The following is a 20,996-nucleotide window of genomic DNA, read 5'->3' as shown; positions in this document are numbered from 1 at the left end:
TTCTGTTTTGAGTTTTAAAAAAAATCTTTCTTGTGACAATTATTAGAAAATAAGTGACAAATTATTGGGGCAATAGTGATAATTAGACAGTAAATAGTACTTAAATGTCTATATTTTAGTCTTTACAATCTTTTTAAAATAAATTTACTTTAAAACTTTGTTTTAAGTTGGGATTTATTGAAAATAAAAAAATTTGATCATCAAAATAATACCTAATATTTTTATGGATATCAAAATAGTAAACTTAATTTCAAAATTAAACTCATCTTGAAATTAATCATCTGGAACTATCTTGAATCATCTTAAATCATCTTGAACTATTTTTGCTGTTTTAAATCCTCTGCTTCAATGCTATTTACTAAACATTTAGTTATATTATGTACTTAAATATATAATTTAACAGAATAAGATTGATATAGATTAATGAAAATTTCTTAGAATTTTATTCTTAAGGTTATTTTAAAGGCAAAATATATTGAACAAAATTTGATAATAGGTTAATTTAAAGGTGTTTTACTAATCTTTAAAAGTTATTTTCCTTTGTCGCATATTATGCATTATTAATTATAAAGACATAAAAAACTTAATGCATGACTTAAACATTAATCAAGAAAAAATTAAAGTTAAAAATATGAAGTAAAGCCTATGGAAAAATCTCACATTTTTAACATCAGAACTGACGCTCATCAGAACTTATTAAATATTATTCAATTTTGAGTGTAGTATTTCCATTTGATTTCTTAATAGTATGTCATTATAGTTGTGTAGAAAAAATTCCTCCTTACCACCCAACATATAAACATTCTTTTTATTGATGTCAAAATATTATACAATAAATATTTTTTATTACTAATTACTATAATTTTATGATTAATAACTTTTGTTACATGTTCAATTTGATTGCAGCAAACATTTTCATTCAAAATCTTATGAGCTCATTTAATTTATTTATTCACTTTAGTGATATATGAAGTCTTCTCAGGAAAGAAAAATTTTGATTTTGGACGACAGCCTGACCCCATTCAAGGAACTGGAATTGTAAGAAAATTTAATGTTTCAAATATCTCACTATTTAATGTGGTGATTTTAAATGTGTTTATTAACTAATCTTTAAAAGTAATTACTTTACTTAACTCTATAGTCAAAGATGTAGGGTATCACCAACAATACCAAGCTATCATTACTAAATAACAGAAGTTTTTTTAAATGCTAAATACTCAAAAAATTAATAAAATGCAACTCTCTAACAGATTATTAAAATTCGATGAGTATTGAGTATATTCATATAAAAAAAAGTATTAATAAAGGGATTTATTAACATTGAAAATATAAGCCTACATTTGGACAGATACATATTAAGATAAAATTAAATGGACAGATAAAATATTATGTTGCATTAACAGTTATAAAAACATGAATAAATCTTTGTAATTTTAAATTATTAAGCTCTATTTTCTTTTACACCATCCCTGAAGTTAAAATACTATTAAAACAAGCTTTTTTTTTTTAAAATTATTATTACTCTAAAAATTTATCTTCTTTTTATCTGTTTTAAAAATAAATAAAAAAATCTGCTAGCTTCCTCTGAGACCATATTTATTCAAACAGAACAAAATTTTTTCCTAAATGATAGACAAATAAAATAAAGTCTATCTATTTAATTCTGGTGAACTCAATTATTTAACTAATTTTAATTGTTAACAGTCCATTATTTTTAGGATGGTTAACATTTTAAATAATGTTTTTCCTGATATTTTCATACTATCAGATTTAAAAAAAAATAATTATGCTTTTTGTCTTAGACTAAATTAAAGGTGAGAAATGTTATTGGGCAATAGATATGTAATAGATATGTAATATGCTTTTTTATAGCCAGCAAATTACAGAGACAAATTTTGACTACTTTGAGAAAAAAAAACATGATTGGTAGTTAATGAGATAGAAAAAATTAAGGTTATATCAATGTAAAAAAAAGTCTCAAATAATTTGTATAAAAAGAAGTAGGAAATTAGGTTCTAGTAGTCTTTCTTTTTTTTTTTTCTTTTCTTTTTTTTCTTTCTTAATGATTAGATAGAATCTAGAGAATGAAATAATGAATCTAGAGGAATAGAATGAATCTAGAGAAAACCTAAATTATTTCTTTCTTGATCTTGTCTTAGAGGGGCAAAGAAGAGACAAATATCTGTGTGTGTCAGAAGGAACCAGTGATCCACCTATTAGTTTTTATCAAACAATCGTAAAAGAATGGCAGACTTAGATAAAATAAAGTAAACCCAAAATCTCAATTAAAAACTTTCTACAATCAAATGATTGACTCTTGTAACTAGTTCCAGTCTTTTCATCACTAAGTCTGCAAAAATTTGTTCAAAAATCACTGTATTTATTAATAGTATTTTAATTTATATTTAAATCAAAGTTAAAAAAAAGCTGATGTGACCACAAACTGAACCACAATTTAACAAGTCACACAGAGAGTTAAAGCTTAAAATTCTGTGACATCTTAAATCGATAATATATGTAACAATAAGATCAACTAAATATCTGAAAACAATGCTTTCTGCCTGGTAAGAAAACCAACCACTATTTGTCTTTATTCTTTATACCTGAAAGTCAAATGGAATAATGTAAACCCCTAGAATGTGCACCTGCACATAGTAGAAAAAGATATTCTCAAATCTGTTTCTTGGGTATCTACTGATCAAAATTCATGAAAATCCAAATTTTTTAAAAGAAAAGTCAGGAAAATTTTTTCTTTTGCTAACTCAAATTCGAAATTTGCGTGTTTTAATACCATCTTATTAATAATATTTATAATTGAAAAAATACGTGAAGACAGCCAAAAAAAACTATATCTACTAAAAAACATGATTGGAAAATGATGTGAATGTATGACAGAATCGTAAACCAAGTGGTTAAATGGAATATCACAAATTTGAAAGTCGTTTGTCGTAATATAACATATTTAAAATATTTGATAAACTATGTGGAAATGGGAGAAAAACGATAACTGCAGAAAATGGTATGAATGTATGACGGAATCGTTGCAAATCTAGCTCATCAAAAAGTATCTCAAATTAGAAATTTTATTTACATTAAAAAAAGTAATTTTTTTTTTAAGGGGGATTTTAGCTAAAAAAACTAAGTAGATTTATGATGAAGATTCGATTTGAGCCCATCAAAAAGAGAACTCAGATGCAGAATTTGAAAATCCCGCTTTTCTAGGTTATCTGTCTCACCATACAGGGAAAAAGTGATAGTAAAAAAAAAGTCTATAAGAAATGTTTTTTTTTTTTATAGTAGCGCTGCTTTATAATTAGAACAAAAAAGACAGCAAAAATGAAACAAATTTTTTAAAAAAATTCTCAGTTCTTGAAGAAAAAAAAGTGTTGAAAAAATGACAAAATAGACTTGCTTGAATATAATTTTAAAGACATAGTTGTACGTAACTTATGGTTTAGTATAAAGTAATAGATAGTTTCAATTTTTCCAAGTTTCTCTTTTCCATGTATCTTTCAGAACATAAATTAACAAGTTTTAGAACTTAACAAATATGTGTAAAAAAATATTTCTAATGTGTTTTAAAAAATATGATTTTAAAATCCTCTTTATTAAATCTTTTAAATTTGTTTCTCAAAAATACTTTGTTGTACATTTAGCCGAATATATGGCAGAATATTCTGCTAAAGAGCCAAATATTTCTTTCATCCTTAGTTTTGAACATACTAAATTTTTTTGCTTGTCCTCACAAAGACTAGAACAAATTATCCTATGTAGTAAGACTTCATCAGTGATACAAAGCCAAGAATAACACTAAATTGTGTATTTATTGTGATTAATTATATTTTAGGGCTGCTAACTCATTATTTCTCTGTAATAATTTCTTTTAGGTATTGTTTTATTCACCTAATTCTGTTTTCTGTATGACTTTTACTTAAGCAAATTTTTTTCTTCTCCGGCTTAGAACCCCCAACTTTTGTGGAATTTCTCAAAATGAGTTTTTAATAAATATTGTTAATTTCAAAATAGATCTTTGTCACATAGCCAATCACATCACTAATTTTGAGTCAGACTTAAGTTTCTAACCTTTACTCATTATAACTATTTTGTCTATTTGTAATGTAATGAGTAACAATTTTACATAATCACTTATCAGTCTGACTCTAGGATATTTGTTTTCCCAAAAAAATTTTTTTTATATGTATTTGTTTTAAATTTTTTATTTTGAAATTTTGCAGTCTGTTTTTGTCATGCCTTCCTCAAGTGCAAGATGTGCTCAACTACCTAGAGCAGTTGATAAAGTTCCATTTTATATCGCCCTCAAGAAATTAAGAGACCATTTATGTGGTGTTCTTCCTGATTTGGATTTTTCTGAAGTGTCATTTCCTGATGTCAAGTTAAAAGTGGAGGTTAAAGAGGATAATCATGAAGATTGTTTCAGTGACTTTCGAAGGAATGATGTTAGTGCTACTGTGCATAGAAGCTTAGAAACCGAAACTGAGATGAGAGTGATGATTCCTGTACGAGGTAAACGGGGTAGAAAACGAAAAACAGATTTAGGTCGTTATCCTGTGCCTGTTAATCATACTGATGCTGAATGTTCCAGGCCTCGAGGAAGAGGTTCTGGCAGACGTGGTAGGGGTAGAAGACCTGTAGAACATCATAGTGGATATAGCCCGTCAGGGTCATCTTGGTCTAGCTCATCAACTGTTACCTCACCTTATTTTTCTACAGATTCAACTCCTCAGCATAGTTGGCAGCATTGGCAAGAAAACCATAATGGAACAGAAAATTCTTTTACAGATCATTCACAAACTCATAATATGAGCCCTGTTCATAATTATCAAATGACTCATGCTGAACAAGCTAGTAAGCAGTCTCAAAATAATCAGTATTATGGTGGTTATAACCGACCTTACATGGGTTATTCTCAGGCTGACTGTTCATATGTACCTCAAGTTGATACATATGCTAAGGTTAAAGAAGAATGTTATGACACAAGCTTTAATGAATATTAATGTAGCAATTTTTTAAAAACTGCTACCTTAACTATAATGTCCCCCATTTTTACAAAAGATGCTGCAAAATACAATATTTCTTATGTTTATCTTAATTGATAATTTGATTATTCTGTTACATTTCATGTTTTTTTCCTTCATTAATTTAGTTGATATCTTGACTTATGTTTCAGCTTATTTATTTTTAAACTAAATTAAAAAAAAAAGAAGAGAATTTTGCAGTATCTTTTACATCCCCTTGTTATAAGAATTAACTCCTTAAAAGATGTACATGAGGAGTATAATCTTTACCACATGTTCACATTAATTGACCGATAGTCTAGTCTGTTTTTATCATCTTGTCGTTTTGCATCCTGAATGTTTTGATATTTGTGAATGTTCGTTCCATTAGATCATTTTAACTTTTGATTGCCTTCATGTTCCTCACAAATATTTTATATTATGATAAAGGTTCAAAATGAGTAGACTGTTTTTGTGCAATAAAACTAGGCTATTTTTTAATTTTATGTTATCGAATGTATGTGAGTTCCTTTGTTTTAATTTGCAATTTTGCTTAAAGCATTATTGCTGCTCATATTATACTTGAAAAACAGCAATTTTAAATTTTTATGCTGTTTGCATGGCTAATAGTTCAAACTGAAATTTGGCTTCCTAACAATTATTTATAAATCTAATTGAAGATCCTTTGATTATAAAGCAAAGGGTACTAAAAACTATCATATCTTTTTGGGCCTTAAATAACGTAACTTACTATTTCACACTAAAAGTGTGGCCTATTTGATAAAATGTATGTTGTAATTTTTTTCTCTTAATTTTAAAAGTTAGAAATAATTTTACTATTAGAAAATCTAATTTACCACATAGATTAAGAAGAAAAAAAAACTTTGTTAATGTGATACTCATGCTAAATATATGTTGTAAATTGCATAAAAATTCATCATAACTATTGCAGAGAGTAAAAATAGGTGATCTTAAAAATAATCAGAACAGATAAATTTTATTTGGTTAGATATTTTGTTAAAAGAAATACCTAAATTAAGATTTATTGTGTTGTTTTTTCTGACATTTTATATTTTAACTCGCTTATAGTAAACAAATATTAAGTGGTAAATTTTTTCATTAAAAAGCAAACTTATTTATTACAATGTTAACATTACTTTATTGTGTTATATTTGATATTATTACACAACATAGTGTTGATATTTAAATTGTGTTTAATGCTAGAACTGCGGAACAATCTTACGTACTCTGGAGCAGCAAGAAATGCTCATTTTGACTCCCTTCATAAAAACCACTGAAATAGACAGAATATAATTTTAAATGCCATACATTGACAAAAATATATAAATTGTGTGTATTTTATATTTAATATTACATGATAATTTACTGAATTTTTAAAATGCTGTAAATATATCAATTGGATCATACTACAACTACTGAAATAACTCACTAATTCGATATAAAAATTGATTTCAAATAAATAGCTTTTAAAGTTAAAATGAATGCTAACTAAAATAAAACATTTATTTTTGATGTACTTACTCACAGAATGATTCTTTCCTTCAATCCGTAAAGAAATTATCGATGAAGGACATTTATATTAAAATTTAAATTACACATGTATTAGGAATTAATGCACTGAATACAAGTGTAATTTTTAACAATTTTTCCATTATGCATGATCCAAAATAATAAAAAAGATATGCACAAGTCATCATCCAAAAGCCAATTAAAGGAATATTTCATCTGATCATGAATATCTACACAATACTTTGTTTCATTATAAAATGATTTAAATATTGTAAAATGCCATATGTAACTTCTTGAATTTGTCTTCAGTTTTTACAGTAGACTGTAATGAGCTCAGTAGAAAAACATCTTATTTTTCTTTTGGCTTGATAGATGGTTATAGTGTGATTATAATTGTAAGCATGATATAAAGATGAAGAATTTCTTTTCTGTTATTTTTACATTGTGCCGACCAAAATTGTTTTTTTAGAATTTAGCAATTCACAAATTTGAGGCTTGTAAAATAGTCCTCTGTTATTATATTCCTCCTTTTGTTTAGATAAGACTTTAACGATTTGTGACATTTTCAGATAAATGTAATTGAGGATTTGTTGCTTCATCTTTTCCATTTAGGAGGTACTTAGTACCAACATCAACAGATAACCAAAATTTTGTTCTGAATTTAGCATATTTTACAGTTTTTAATAAAATTATTCCACATTTCAGATTAGGAGCAAATTTATTAGTCTGTAATAGAGTAGATCTTAATGTCTTCTCGTCAAACCTCAAATATCTTTATTTCTTTGAATCTATTGTTATTTCTTTACAAAATGGATACTCCATGCCTCAGATCACAATGAACATAAATCTAAAATTTTGCTCTTGTTGCTCCTCAAACATGTAGTATAGCAAAAAAAAAGTATCTAACTCAGCCAGAGATAAACTCCAGTCTTTATATCCAAGTTACTGATGTGCTTCTGATTCTGCACATTTTTTCTTATGCTACAAGATCTTAAGCAGGAATACTGCTGCAGGCTGAGTTTTCGAATTTATTTCATAGTATATAGTGTAACTAGGAGCTGTAAAAACAGTTTTTCATACATTCTGATCCTATTTTGCACTTTCATTATATCTGCTGTGTTGATCTCCATTAACTTAGCTGTTCTCGGATCTCTAATGCTGTGTGTTTGGAATTCATTGTCTACAGAAAACTGATACAATTTTTCATTTTTTAGTCAAATCTCTTTTTTGCTTATAGGTCATATTTTGTAAAATTTAAGAGCAATAATATATCAGTGACCGAAAAAAAAATATACCAGTACATGATTGTCTATATTTAACATATGATTCATAGCGTAAAGGCAAGATTATATTTCACTGAAGAATTCATCTACACTGATATTGAACTATATAAAAAACTGCTGTTATAATTCTTATTAATTGCAGTGAGGTATCTGAACTGATAAAAGTAACAAATGGAACAATATATCTCTGAAATTAACTAATTCTCAAAAGAAATGTAAGCATGAAAAACCCTGCACCTGCTTTCTTTGCAATATTTTATTCAAAAGAGAGAGAAAAAGCAAGCAAGGAATCAAAATTCACTAGAGATAACAAAAAGAGTGACTACCCAGATTATTATCACTCTTGGAGACAGTATAAATGCAAGTGAAAAATGCTTATCACTGAATTTTTCTTATTGATTGTTTGTCTATGTCTCTGCGAGTAAAATGAGTATTTCATTGAAAGGGTCAAAATGCTTCTTGTCTGTCGTTTTAGGAATAGATGCCTATATTTCAAAATCTGACTAATCTAGAATGATGAACTTTTGTTTAGAAATATTTGTTAACTGTATAGAAAAAGTCAAAAATTTTCAAAATGATTTCTTTCAGTCAAACAAAAGTAATCGACTGGCAAAAATGATTAAGGGTCGAAATGACCCTTACTGCTGTTCTAGTGTTAACTTATGACTAATTTTTTTAATTGTTGAATTCTCTAATTGAATATTTTTAGTTCATTTGTTATTTATTAAATCATTTATTGTTGTTATATGTTTAAAATAATGCTTGAAACATTCATCAATCTGATGGTAAATATTTTCAACTAGTAATAGATTGAAGGAAGCTTCATTAAATTTTATTATAATGTATTAAATTAATCTCAACGTGGGTCATAATTACGTATTGAAACCAAATTTTAATTGTTCCTTTCATTGATATTTTATGTTATACTTTTTTTAGATTAAGTTTTTAAAATTTTGGATGAAATGTACTTGATAATGATAAAATATGTGCATGGCTGACCTATAATTCATGCTCAAGTAAAACTTTTGTAGTTCTCAGAAAATGCTATCAATATTGCTTATAACTTTTTACTGAAGATACTTAATAATTTTTTACGATGCTTTAGTTGATCTAATGCAATACCAATTTCTTGAAAGTTCAGATGGAGTGTGATCTGTGATTTAAAAAAAAAATGCAGGTAGCAATATAGTTGTAATAATAATTATATTTCAAAGAATAAATGCCCGCATTTACAAGTGTTAAAATTCTAGGGAGTACACAATGGTAGATCAGTTTTCAACCTCAATAATTAAAGCAATCAGCCTTATTAAGGGTCAGTAGTTGTCTTATGTTTGAGTACCCCATATGGATTTTCAGGATTGTTATTGCTTCAGAGATACCTATCTTCTAACTGCTTAAATAAGTTGTTCATAATTCTTTTAAAAGACTGAAAGTTCAGCTGAAACATTTTTTTATCAAGAGGCAATACTTGAAACCACAATGTAACTTATCAATTTAAAACCATACTTGTTTTTAGATGATTTTTCTAAAACTAAGTAGTCCATATAAAAGGATGTAACTGCTATGCATTAATTTATGTCGGCTTTCCTTATGTTCTTCTCATTGCTAAGTAACATACTTTTGTATATAATTTTGGAGAACAGCCTTAATTAGAAAAAAGATTTATTAGCAAATTTTATGTTTGTCTATGAAAACATGTAAAAGCTTAAGCACAATAAATTCATTAGTTAACTGTAAATACGAAAATTACCGGAGTAAAATTTAGCAAAAAAAAAAAAAAAATTTTTAGNAATTAAAAAAAAAAAAAAAAAAAAACATTTTAAGATATGGGTTACCTCCATTACTGATCTTAATTCATGTAAAATGTGATAACACATATCATTATTATTGCTTCTAAAATTTGAAATTATGTTACCGAAACCTTTAACTTGTTTGGGTAATTGTATTTTAAACATATAATCTGATAAATTTGCTGTTAAAGACACTCTAGCGTTAAATACACTCTAGTTTGCATCGATGCTTATATAACCTTTTTGTTTGGTTATTATTTATTTTGGTGTTTGTAGAAGGTTAGAATCATCATTATTTAGAGGTGTAACATGTTCACAATTTTTTTTTTAGCTGTTTTGTTTAATTTTGTCTTTTAACCAGACATAATAAAAAAGTATTTTCTTTCTGCATTTTTTTCCATACAAGCATTATATAAATTTACTAACTTATGAATATTTATTTGCTTGCTTCAAAAATAGCATTTAATTTTGATTTGATCCTTGTATTTTTAATTTTGTAGTTTATATTGCTAAATAATTTTCTTTACAAGTGAGATTTTATAATTCGTTTTAACTATTTATCTTTGTTATTGTAATGATATTTTTATTAAACATTTTCTTTTTATACAAATAAGTTTCTGGCAATTATTATAAAAATTTTGTTTTACTTTATAGCTGTTTTTTTTCTCATCTATATGTATTTATTTTATTTTTAAACTTTACTTTGTAATTCCTGTTTTTTTATGCATGACTTTGATATTTTATATGTATTAGCATTTATTTTTATTCTTTTACTCTGCAATTTTTTACTAACTTTTATTGGTTTTAGTGAAATCATAGATTTATTTTCATTAGTTTAAAATATATTTTCTTTTCATTTTTGTTTACTTTCTGTTTCTTAAATTGAAGTGTAAAAATTGCTTTATTTGTTGAATAATACAAAAAATATTTAAGCAACAAAACATAATTAACTAAAAATGATCAAAGTATTAATACTGATAATAAGTTTAACTTTCAATGATAATTTTTGCTTTTGATGAGATAATATTCAAAATCTTATTTTGTTTGATAACTTTACATGTTAGTTAACATAAAATTTAAATCATCTTTTCGAACTATTGAGACAGTGTTTGTAGAGCTAGCAATTTTGTTTCTGACCAACAATTAAAAAAAATTTCAAGTTTTTTAAGTACATTTCTTTTTATATTTTTAATTTGTAAGATTATTGACAATGAAAGTTAATCGATTTTAGCCAACAATAAAATGAAATCAAATTTTCCTTTGAGCTATCAGTAAGCCCATAAAACTATAACTGTGCCTTGACATAAAACAGGTGTTTAAAGTTTCAAGGGTTGTATGAATTTTAACTGAATGCGATCTTCTACTTATATTTCCTCATATTGTAATTCTTAATGAAAACTGCTCAAGAAATGACCTCACTTTCTTAGATATAGATTTTTGTGCATTCAATATACTGAACTCAAAAATTTGCTCTGAGTACTGAAAGATGCTAAGGTAATAAAAATAAGTAATAATAATTACATCTTGAAAGTTACTTTGTGACTTAGGTTTTCCATTCATTAATCTAATTTACTTATAAATATATGAGTAAACCAAAACTGTTTTATGCTTATGAATTTTTAAAATATATTTGAATTTTTGGGTGAACACAATGAATTATATTTCTTTACTGAAAATTTTAAGTCTTTCACCTTGTTTAAGTAGTTTAGCTAGTCACAAAACTGTTTAGATATTGTGTATTAAACCTATGATTATCGGTGTTTTGTTGATTTTCTTTAATTAACACAACTAGTTCTATTACTACTACTTGTCTGTGATGAAACAGGTATCAGTACAAATATGTTTATTTGAAAAAGTACCTTTTAATTTCTTGTGCATATCCAAAGTTAGTGTGCCAAATTTAATAAGTAGGTTTTCTTTTTATGTCGTGCTACATGGTTTATTAAAGGTTAATTTAAAGTTTTTAACTTATTCCTTTTAGTTATTTTTTTTATTAAAAAAAACGGATGTTTTTTAGCAACTATGATCATGATGTGATATCGTATTAACTAAATAAATTCATTAATTAATAAATTAAAAATTTATGATTTTAAGTAGAAAAAAATAAATATGTTAATTTCTTTATTGTATAAAAATGTACCTAAATCTTTGATGGAATTCAAATCTTCATGTTTTGAGGTAAAGGTGGATTTGAATTTTACAGGGTATGTAAGTAATTGTTGTATTCAAATTCATCTGCACTTGCACTTTCAATACTTTTCAATGCATTTTAGTGCTTTTCTATTTTTGAAATTAGGTTTAGTCACCTTTAAAACTCAGAAAATTGAATTTAAAAGTGAAATAATATTTTGAGCTTTGTGTGATGATATTGTGACTTAAAGTCAAACGTTTATACATACATATATCATATAAAACTTTATTGTGGCTAATGATATTGTAATCTATATCTCCAGTGCACTTTTAAAGTGCATATGTTAGATAATATTTATTATGTCTTTGATGTTAAAATTAAATCAGATTAAAAATCTGACCATTTTGTTGTCCTATTTATGAGATCCTGTTATCTCATATTTCTAATATATTAAAATATTTTATGATTTAAAAAAATACATTGTTTAGAGTAGTGAAAAAGGGTTGTAAATATTGTTTTTACTGTAATTGCTTCATTTATACAAAAAAGTTACGAAACATCCCATGTGTGAGTTTTTAAGTGTATTCCATCTAAACTTACTAAAATTGGGCATCTTCAAATACTATTTATACTGACAGTTATAAACACTCTTGAGGATGTTCTATAACCATTGTACATTTTTATGAAATGCTTTGGTTCCCCCCCCCCAAAGAAACCGTTACAAATGTTCTTAATTTTTCCCATCCAAAGGATTCATCAATTTTAATTATCCTAGGTATCAGGGTAGTAAATTTTATTAATTTAATTTCTCCTAAGTTTCATATTTAAATATAAAAAACTGAAGTAACAAGGAGGTTCAATGAAATATTATCATTGAAATAAATTGTGTATGAGAACTAAGCATTTTTGATTTTATTTAATTAGGTTTTATTATGTTCTTTTTCAAAAAAGAAATCTTTAAATTACTTTTAAAATCGAACATAAAAATTAACTTATCAAAAGATTTAATGAATGAAAAAAAACAATTAAAAAAGAAAAATTTTATTTATATTTTGGTCTTGAGTTAATTTTGAGCTGTAGGAAACTTTTCTAACAAAATTATCTTTATCTTTTTGAGTTTTAGTTTTGTGTGTATTGAAGGAAAAAATAATTTTGCTCAAATTTTTTTTTATTCGTCAACAAAAATTCATTTCCCAATTGCAGTGGTGTGACTTCCCCTGAAAAAAAAGAGAGCTCACTACATGGTGTAAAAACTGATTCATTATTTTAAAAACAGTGAAAAGAAAAATCTTAATCCATATTTTAAATTCCTTTTAATATAATTAAGCTAAAATTATCACTTTTAATAAAATATTCTTACAATTTTTTATTAAATGCAAGGAATATTTAATAAAAAGAAACAATTACAGAAAAAGAACCAAAACATTTATAAAATATTTTAGTTTTATAACATGTATTCTGTTTGACAATACAAAAAATTAATTTGTCATAAATGTACGAAATGAAGTATAGGGATAGTATTTTTCAATTCACTGTTTTAAAAAAAAAAATATTAATCTACACATATCAGGTTTGCCAAAGACTACTTTCAAATTCTTCCCCCTCAACACAACAGGGAAAGAGAGAAAAAGCAAGTTTCATGGCCTTTTAGTGAACTTCTAGGTTGTTTTTTTTTACTATCACTTTTTGAAACATGTTCACTGTGCATAATATATCCCATGAGAAAATGTTTATTATTCAAAAATTAGCTTGGGCCTACTAGACCCAGAAGTGTAGCTAATTGTTAACTTTAGTTTTAAAAACATTTTCCCAAGTATCAGAGTAATTAAAGAGGTAACATGATTTTGTTGGTTAAGTTTTGCATGCTAGTAAATATGGAGGTTTTGTTAAAAGTAGGTTAAAGCTATGTCTGCAACAAATAGCAACATTTATAAATTGGGCTGAATGCAACAATTTTAATGATATATCTTTTATGATGCTAGTATAGTATTTTTTAGTTTAAACTACTCGCATAAGTTTTAATGTTTATACAAAATCATCAAGATCTATTTAAAATTATTGGTTAAATTATATTTTTTACATTTGCTTTAATAATGGTCTTCTAATAAAAATTACAAAATTGATTTATTTTGACAGTATAGTTACTGTTTCTGATGAATTTTTGTGTGATTAAAACAATCATAACAGTTGCAATAGATTATCTTGGTAATCTGTATATATTACTATAAGTCGAATGCATTATTGCCATCTCATAAATAATTCAGGTTTATTTGCTGCACATATATATTAAACTGTAAACTTGTCAGGAACCTTTTGACTCAATTTGATCTTGAAGTCTCAGTGAATAATTGGATAATAAAAATTAAACTTTATTTATTAGCAATAATTGTTAAAATGGGTCTCTTAGCTTAAATCTACATAAATTGCAAAATAAGGTTCCCTTTTCAAATAAGAATTTCAATAACTTTTATCAACACTGTTTTATGCCAATTGCCTGATATCCTCATAGTGCATTAATATTACTTACATTTTTAATTTTGAATTAAAGCAAAATTTGTTCATTTGTCTCACTTTCATATTAATTTTAAAAATAAGTTACAATAGAACTCTGAAAAATTCTGCATAATAACTAGATAAATTGATTATCTACTTCAAAAAAATTTGCCTGAGTAAAAAAAAAAAAAAAAAGCGANAAAAAAAAGGCGAGTTAATTGTGTACTGTGAATTAACACACATTATTAATGGGATGGCATACTATCTATTTAAAGTGTGATGAAATAAATATACAATTTTCAAGTCTGATGTGTTCAAACTGATGGAACATTAATATCTGTGAATCTGTTAAACTTTGTAAATTTTTATGATTTTACTATCACATTTTAAAACTAATCTCATTGTACAGAATTTTCAAAATGTGAACTTGATTCTGCAATTTTCTAATTAGATATGAAGTACAAGATCTGAAAGATATAAAGCTCAAGAATGTGCTCACTTAACATTACTTGACTTTATAAAAATATTTTTATACACTCAATTTTTTGTTGATCACTTTCCCTCTTTTACAATATTTTACTGAGCCACAAACTAATTCATCAGTATTCTTTCTGTTAACAAGTTAAAGTACAAATTTTTGAAGATTTATTCAATTTTTTAAACTATTGCCATTTATTTTAATTAGCAATTTTTTGATCTGATTCTTCCTAGAGTCAAAACAAATGCATACTATACAATCCATTTAAGAACATGAATTAAAAAGTTTGTAATTCAGATACAAATATAATACCCTAGTTTCTTTCTTTCTCTAAGATTATCAAGTTAGAGATAAAATACTTTTTGCCATTCTGATTAGTTATAAGTAGCATTTTACCTTGTAACATTCTGAAATTTTGAAACTACTTCTGATGCTGTGATGGAGGTCCTGGTATATTTTAATGAGTGTCTCTGCAATTCTTGACGTAAGAAGTTATCATTAAATAAAAAAAATAGTAGAAACCACTTTAAAATTTTTCATGGATTCTATATTTTGTACTTAATATGGTTAAGATGAGGAGTTTCTAATTGATAATTCAAATTATTCCTTGCAAAATTTAAATGTAATAGATACATATTGCTCTAATTAATCTTAGAATCTTTCATTTTTATTATTGAAATTTTTAAAATCACTATCTGAAATCATTCAAAGCAAATAAATATCAAAACAGCAGAGGTAAAATCTGATTTATTTAGAAATAATGCTTTTTTAAACAAGATATTTAAATATTTTCTAAAAAATGTAAAAACTTCTTCAAAAAGTTAACACTTTATTGTAAATTGTTCAGAACAAATAAAATTATCAGTTTCTAAAGAATGAATTAACATTCTCAAATTAGTTTAAGGTTATCTTTTGAATTAATTAATTAGACTTAAAATATTTTGTTAAATCAAATTCTATATTATCAACTAAATATTGCTGCCAAACAACTTGTTTCTCAAAAAATGTCATGATATACATTACTGTCAAAAACCTGAGCTTGACCTTTGGCTTTGATAAGAGCTTTGAATATGTTAGTCATTAATTAGTTGGATCACTTTATCTAATGTTTGACAGCGTACGTGTCTTCAATAACTTTGAAGACCTTTCTATAGGTCTTCTGTGTTTATTGGCATCTACTTAAAGTTTTCCATGTTTAGTTCAGTTGTGACTGCTCAGGGTTTGTGGTGATCCTCTGATGTGAGCATCTTCTTTTCTTTTCCAATTACTGCAAGACTTTGAACTGTGCTTTGGATCATTATTTTGTTGGAACACAAAGCCACACCCTGAAATTTGTGTTTCTGATGAGATAACATATCACATTTAATTCACATTCTTTTTGATGAATTACTTTTAATTCTAACCGAATCACCAACTTGAGTGCTGCAAACTATCCCCACAAGGTATCATTGCACTCAATCTGGATGGCATACTAAAGTCTAGGATGGAAACCAAAAAGTTGAAACTTAAATTCGTCGGTTTAGAGAACTCTCTTCCATTGTGCTTCGGTGTAGTCATTTTATTGCCCAGCAGATTTTTTTATAATGTTTCTAGTTCTAAGGAGTAGTTCATTTATTGCAGTTCTAAGTCAAAAGACCATAGGTTTCCAAATGCCTGGCCACCACCCTATCTGACACCTGTCTTTTGTAGTTCTTGCTACTTCTGAAATGATGAAACATCTATTATTTTTGCTTGTTGTCACAATAAAGTTGCTAAGTATGGTTATTTTTGGATGACCAGTTCGTCTTCTTTCAAAATTTTCTGGAATTTATGATCTTTTAATAGTTTGATGCAATGCTCAGATTGATATATTCAGCTTCTGAACACTTTCTTACAAAGCCCTCTTGATCAGAAAAAATAATTGCTTGACTCGAGTCCTGACACTCAATTCGAATTTCTGGTTATGCACATTTTAGCATTTGAAGATTCTTCATACAGTTCAACTGATTAAAGTAAGTTAATATTGCAAGGTTAAATTGCACAGATTTGTATCTGATTGTCATCTACACATGAACATGATAGGATATTAGTGCCATGACTTGTAAAGCAGATGACTCGTAAAAGTTCGTTAAAATTCTGCCAGTTGGAGAATCAGGTATATTGGAAAACAGTAAGTTTCAATGTTGGATTGATGCGTTGTCTTTTGTTAAGAAATTTCTGGAAAAATAGGGGTCTGCTCAGACTTTTGACAAGAACTGTAAATCTTTTATTCATTAAAAACTCCTAGAATTGAAATTTCAAATATTATTTTGAAAATCTAATCCCCCCTATTGAAAATTCTGTGCTGAAGCAGTTTTGTCATTGGTCTCACTAAAGTTTTACCTTATATCTTGGTGCATAAATTGATTTATTTTATTTACATATAAAACACTTTTTATAATATTACTACAATGTTTGAATTATAATATATCGAAAATTTAAAAGCTAGACTTTTTTTTAAATAAAAAATATCGATGACAAGTTCTCTTATACTTTACTAATTTTCAAGTCTTTTTAAATTATTGTACTATAGCTTTCCTTATTTAAATGAAGAAACAATGCTACTTAGTTATTAATTATTCATACTTTTTTCAACTAATTTGTTTTCTCAATTGTTAATTTTTTACATTTTAAATTGATAGTTTAAGTTTCTTATAAAAACTTAACTACTTCTGTCCTGAAATAGCTGATGCTCTTTTCAATAGTAATTTTAAAAAAAATGTGATAAAATAATTGTTCTCTTTAATATTACTCTATATTCAAATACAGAAATAGAATTACAGTTAAAATTTGTAAATTGAATGATTAAAATTAATATTTGGTTAATTTTCTGAAGCCTAATGCATTGTAGCTTTGTTTTAACATCAGTTTGTGAAAATTGATTTTGACTTTTTTTCTATTTAAATAAAATTAGCTCACTCAGAATGAAATTAAACTTTTCATACGTAAGTACAAGGATAATTAAAGTAAGTGATTAAAAAATCAGAGAAAAATTATATATTAAAGAAAAAAAGAATGGAGGTTTTAGTATCCTCTTGGGCTACCTCTAGTGTGAATGCAGGGTGCAATACGGTCATGCATTAAGGCATACAATTTCCTTATGTCCTGTGATGTCTTGATCGTTATTTGCAATTGAAATACGTCTAAATCTACTATAAACTCGAAGGTTGTCCAACTTGCTGTCCTAGAGATGCTAGTTCAATGACAAACCTTGGGATCAGACAAGGTGGTAGTGTGGCCGAGCATTGTCTTGTGGAAAAAAAAGGCTCCTGTGAACTCTGCCACGAGTGGCGAAACATGTGTTTGAAGGATGTCGCGAATGTACTACTGAACTGTCATGGCACCATGGAGGAATATTGTCTTATGCAATATCACCCGATACCATCTCACCAGCTGTATGAAACTGTGTGCTTCTGTACAGCAAAGGCAGGATTGACACCCAGCTCCTTGTTGCCTTTGTTTGGAAAATCGGCCTTTTTGAACTGCAGCCAAATTTAATCAAGTCGTCTTGATCACTCTTAATATTGATCCACGGTGCGAGGACATATCAGTGGTATGTTTGTGATATCCTTCAGCGACATGTTCTGTCACACATAGCAGGGCTCCCAGGAGCCATTTTTTAACAAGACGATGCTCAATAAACCATGGAATGAGATGACGCAGGGCAAAATAAGGAACTCTTATGCCTCAATACATGACCCTATTGCAACCTACATTTGCTAGATTTGGTTCAAAAACAGTACTATATTCTCCACTCATTTGCATTTTTTCCTTCAATAAATTTTTATTTTGCTTGGATATTTTAATCACTTATGTCTTACTACATTGTATGTAAAATTTTGTTACATTTCTTAATTATTATATCATCAATAACTATTAAAGTATTGTAAATTTGAACTTCAACTATTATGTATTAAAAAAATTTAATTAGGTGAAATTTATTACAATCAATGTTACATTCGATTGAATTTTTATTTTTTAAAGCTTCAAAAATTAGAAAATTGATTAAGCTGCATAAAGAAACAGGTTGTTTGGAAAAGTATTACATTATTGTAACTTTCTCTTAAAAATATTATATTTTCCTCTAATATTAATGAAAAATAAAACAATTATCATTTTTCAATGATAGATCTTTCAAAATGCAAGAACTCCTAAATAATTTTATATTTAATTTATTTTCTGATTAATACCTTTTTTTATTATTAAATGTAATATTGTGGGACCAAATACTTAGTTTTCCTCTCATCTATGTATTCAAAAAGTGCCATATTCTTCCAGAATTATTTTAAAAACATAATATACGTATTGCAGACAACTTTCTACTCTTGTCTTTGATGACTTATTTGATACGTAAATGTTTTGTAAAATATATTTTCACATTTTGCTTGACTTCCTCACAAACTGTTACAAATGCCTAATGTCCGGTTTTATAATTGTTTGTATTCCTAGAATTTGTTAATTTTAGAAAAGCTGCTTTAAACGGTGTACTTAGGATCATGGATTATGTAAACGAGTGCAAACATCTATTATTTAGTAATTCCTTACAAAATATATAAGTTTACAAGAACTTGATTCAAATAAAACAGTTATTCTGATCTTTATTTGAGCTTGTTCTTCTATTATCTTTTTGTTCTAACTTTTAAGTAAAGAATTCTGTTTGAAAAGGTGAAAATTCTTATAAAGATCATATTTTATTCTTATACAAAGCACCTCCCTTTCTGTTGTACTTTTACTTCAAAGAAATGTTTATTACGTTTCTTTTAAGCAATTAAAAATATTAATTAAATGAGTTGAATTTGCTTAACTTTAAAATTTGTAGATAATTTTTCATTTGTTTCTTTGTTATTCGTTGAATTTACTCATTTATTCTGTTCTAAAGTATTGTGACTTGATGTATTTAAATTATTACTTTATATTTTCTTATTTAAAGTTCCTTTTCAAAATCTTAAAAGTTAGTTGAAATGAAGATATTGCATTTTACCATATTATGTATTGTAATAATTTCTACCAGTTTGCATGCTAACATTGTAAAAATCATTTCAATATATTTGAAAAAGTTTAGTTAATAATAGTATTTTTTATCTATATTAAAATATATCGGATGTTAATCATAATGTAAACTCTTAAAAATTGTCTAACTAGTCCTAGAATATATACTATTTCATGTTAAATGTGAAACTGCACTGTAATCAAGCACCTTAAAATGAACACTTTAAATTTTTATGTGAACATAAATTCTCTTTAAAATAACAGTTCATTCTTCTGCAAAAGTAAATAAGTTTTTGTTTAATTTGTTTTTGTTTATTATTTTAATTGTTCTGGTTACGAGACTGGTTTTAAAAGCAAATTCTTGTGTTAAATTTAAAGTTAGCTTTCTAAAAGTATTTTATGTAGATAATAACTCATGAGGGAAAAGGTGACTTGACATTAATTGATAATCCTGCACTTAATAAGATTGAATAAATATGTCACTCTAAGGTGCTTTCCTACATTTATTATGTTTTGAAAATATTTTTATATTTTATTTTGTTTTTAGTTCAGTGTCTGTCTTGTAAACTTTCATAACTGGTGATGTCTTGTGTAAATAAAGCTCTCTTAAAAACTATGATGCAGTGTCTTAAATTTTTGATTATTTATAAAAAAAATAAATTAACAGGGTGTTTCGTAAGTATCACTCTTAATATACGAGTCCTTATCAAAAATAAAATCTAACTATAACAAAATACATAAACGTTACGGGTCACTAATTAATATTTAAGAAAGAGGAAAATATAAGTCAGATTTTGCCAAAATTTTTATAACTGTTGGGGAAAAGAAATAAAAAATGTTGAAACCAGTTCGAATCAACTTTCACCTCCTCAGTTTACTCAACTAATCGGGTTTCGATATTTTTAATCTGGTCTTTCTCGTAAATGATGTCATATTTCAGCAACGTTTTTCCATTTTCCTTGCATAAATATTAATTTGCAGTCTAATTTCTATTCTTCTTTTACTTCAATATTTGACTAGAATTATAAAAATATTTGTTAAGTGCAGTGATTATAACATACCCTATATATCCGAAAAACTTTATGTACTATTTTCTACTTCTAGTGCAGTAAAAATGGAATTAAAACATGGTATTCAAAATTTTAGTTTAACTGTTAAGCAAAGAATTATTTGAAATTTTACAAAAAAGTTCTCAGACATTTCTATACACTTGCCCCATTGTTTTGCAATAATTATTAAGACCTAACATTTAAATTTTGAAACTTAAAT

At 26.5% G+C, this 20,996-nt stretch overlaps 1 protein-coding gene and 2 long non-coding RNA genes across 6 annotated transcripts in view; 1 reads left to right on the top strand and 2 right to left on the bottom strand.

The window, feature by feature from the left end:
* Positions 1-20,343, top strand: part of LOC107437527 (Thymine DNA glycosylase) — a 51,212-nt gene extending 30,869 nt beyond the window's left edge. For all 4 annotated transcript variants that reach the window (XM_016049565.3, XM_016049564.3, XM_016049566.3 and 1 more), the window contains exons 7-8: positions 962-1,038; positions 4,236-20,343. In XM_016049565.3, coding sequence (XP_015905051.1) covers positions 962-1,038; positions 4,236-5,015 — 857 coding nt within the window. In that variant the 3' untranslated portion in view covers positions 5,016-20,343. The remainder of the gene's footprint in view (positions 1-961; positions 1,039-4,235) is intronic.
* On the bottom strand, positions 795-6,316 carry LOC139427128 (uncharacterized). Its single transcript, XR_011638278.1, has 2 exons — positions 6,263-6,316; positions 795-1,030 (listed from the first exon to the last, which is right to left on the bottom strand). It is a non-coding gene; the product is annotated as an uncharacterized lncRNA (long non-coding RNA).
* LOC122268971 (uncharacterized) overlaps positions 15,438-20,996 on the bottom strand; it is a 67,827-nt gene continuing 62,268 nt past the window's right edge. The window contains exon 2 of the long non-coding RNA XR_006224826.2: positions 15,438-16,421. This is a non-coding gene — a long non-coding RNA (uncharacterized lncRNA). The remainder of the gene's footprint in view (positions 16,422-20,996) is intronic.

Source organism: Parasteatoda tepidariorum, chromosome X1, assembly GCF_043381705.1.
Source record: "Parasteatoda tepidariorum isolate YZ-2023 chromosome X1, CAS_Ptep_4.0, whole genome shotgun sequence".
NCBI classification, from domain to species: Eukaryota; Metazoa; Arthropoda; class Arachnida; order Araneae; family Theridiidae; genus Parasteatoda; species Parasteatoda tepidariorum.
The sequence above is the reverse complement of the archived record's forward strand: the minus strand, read 5'-3'. Positions and strand labels throughout refer to the sequence as shown.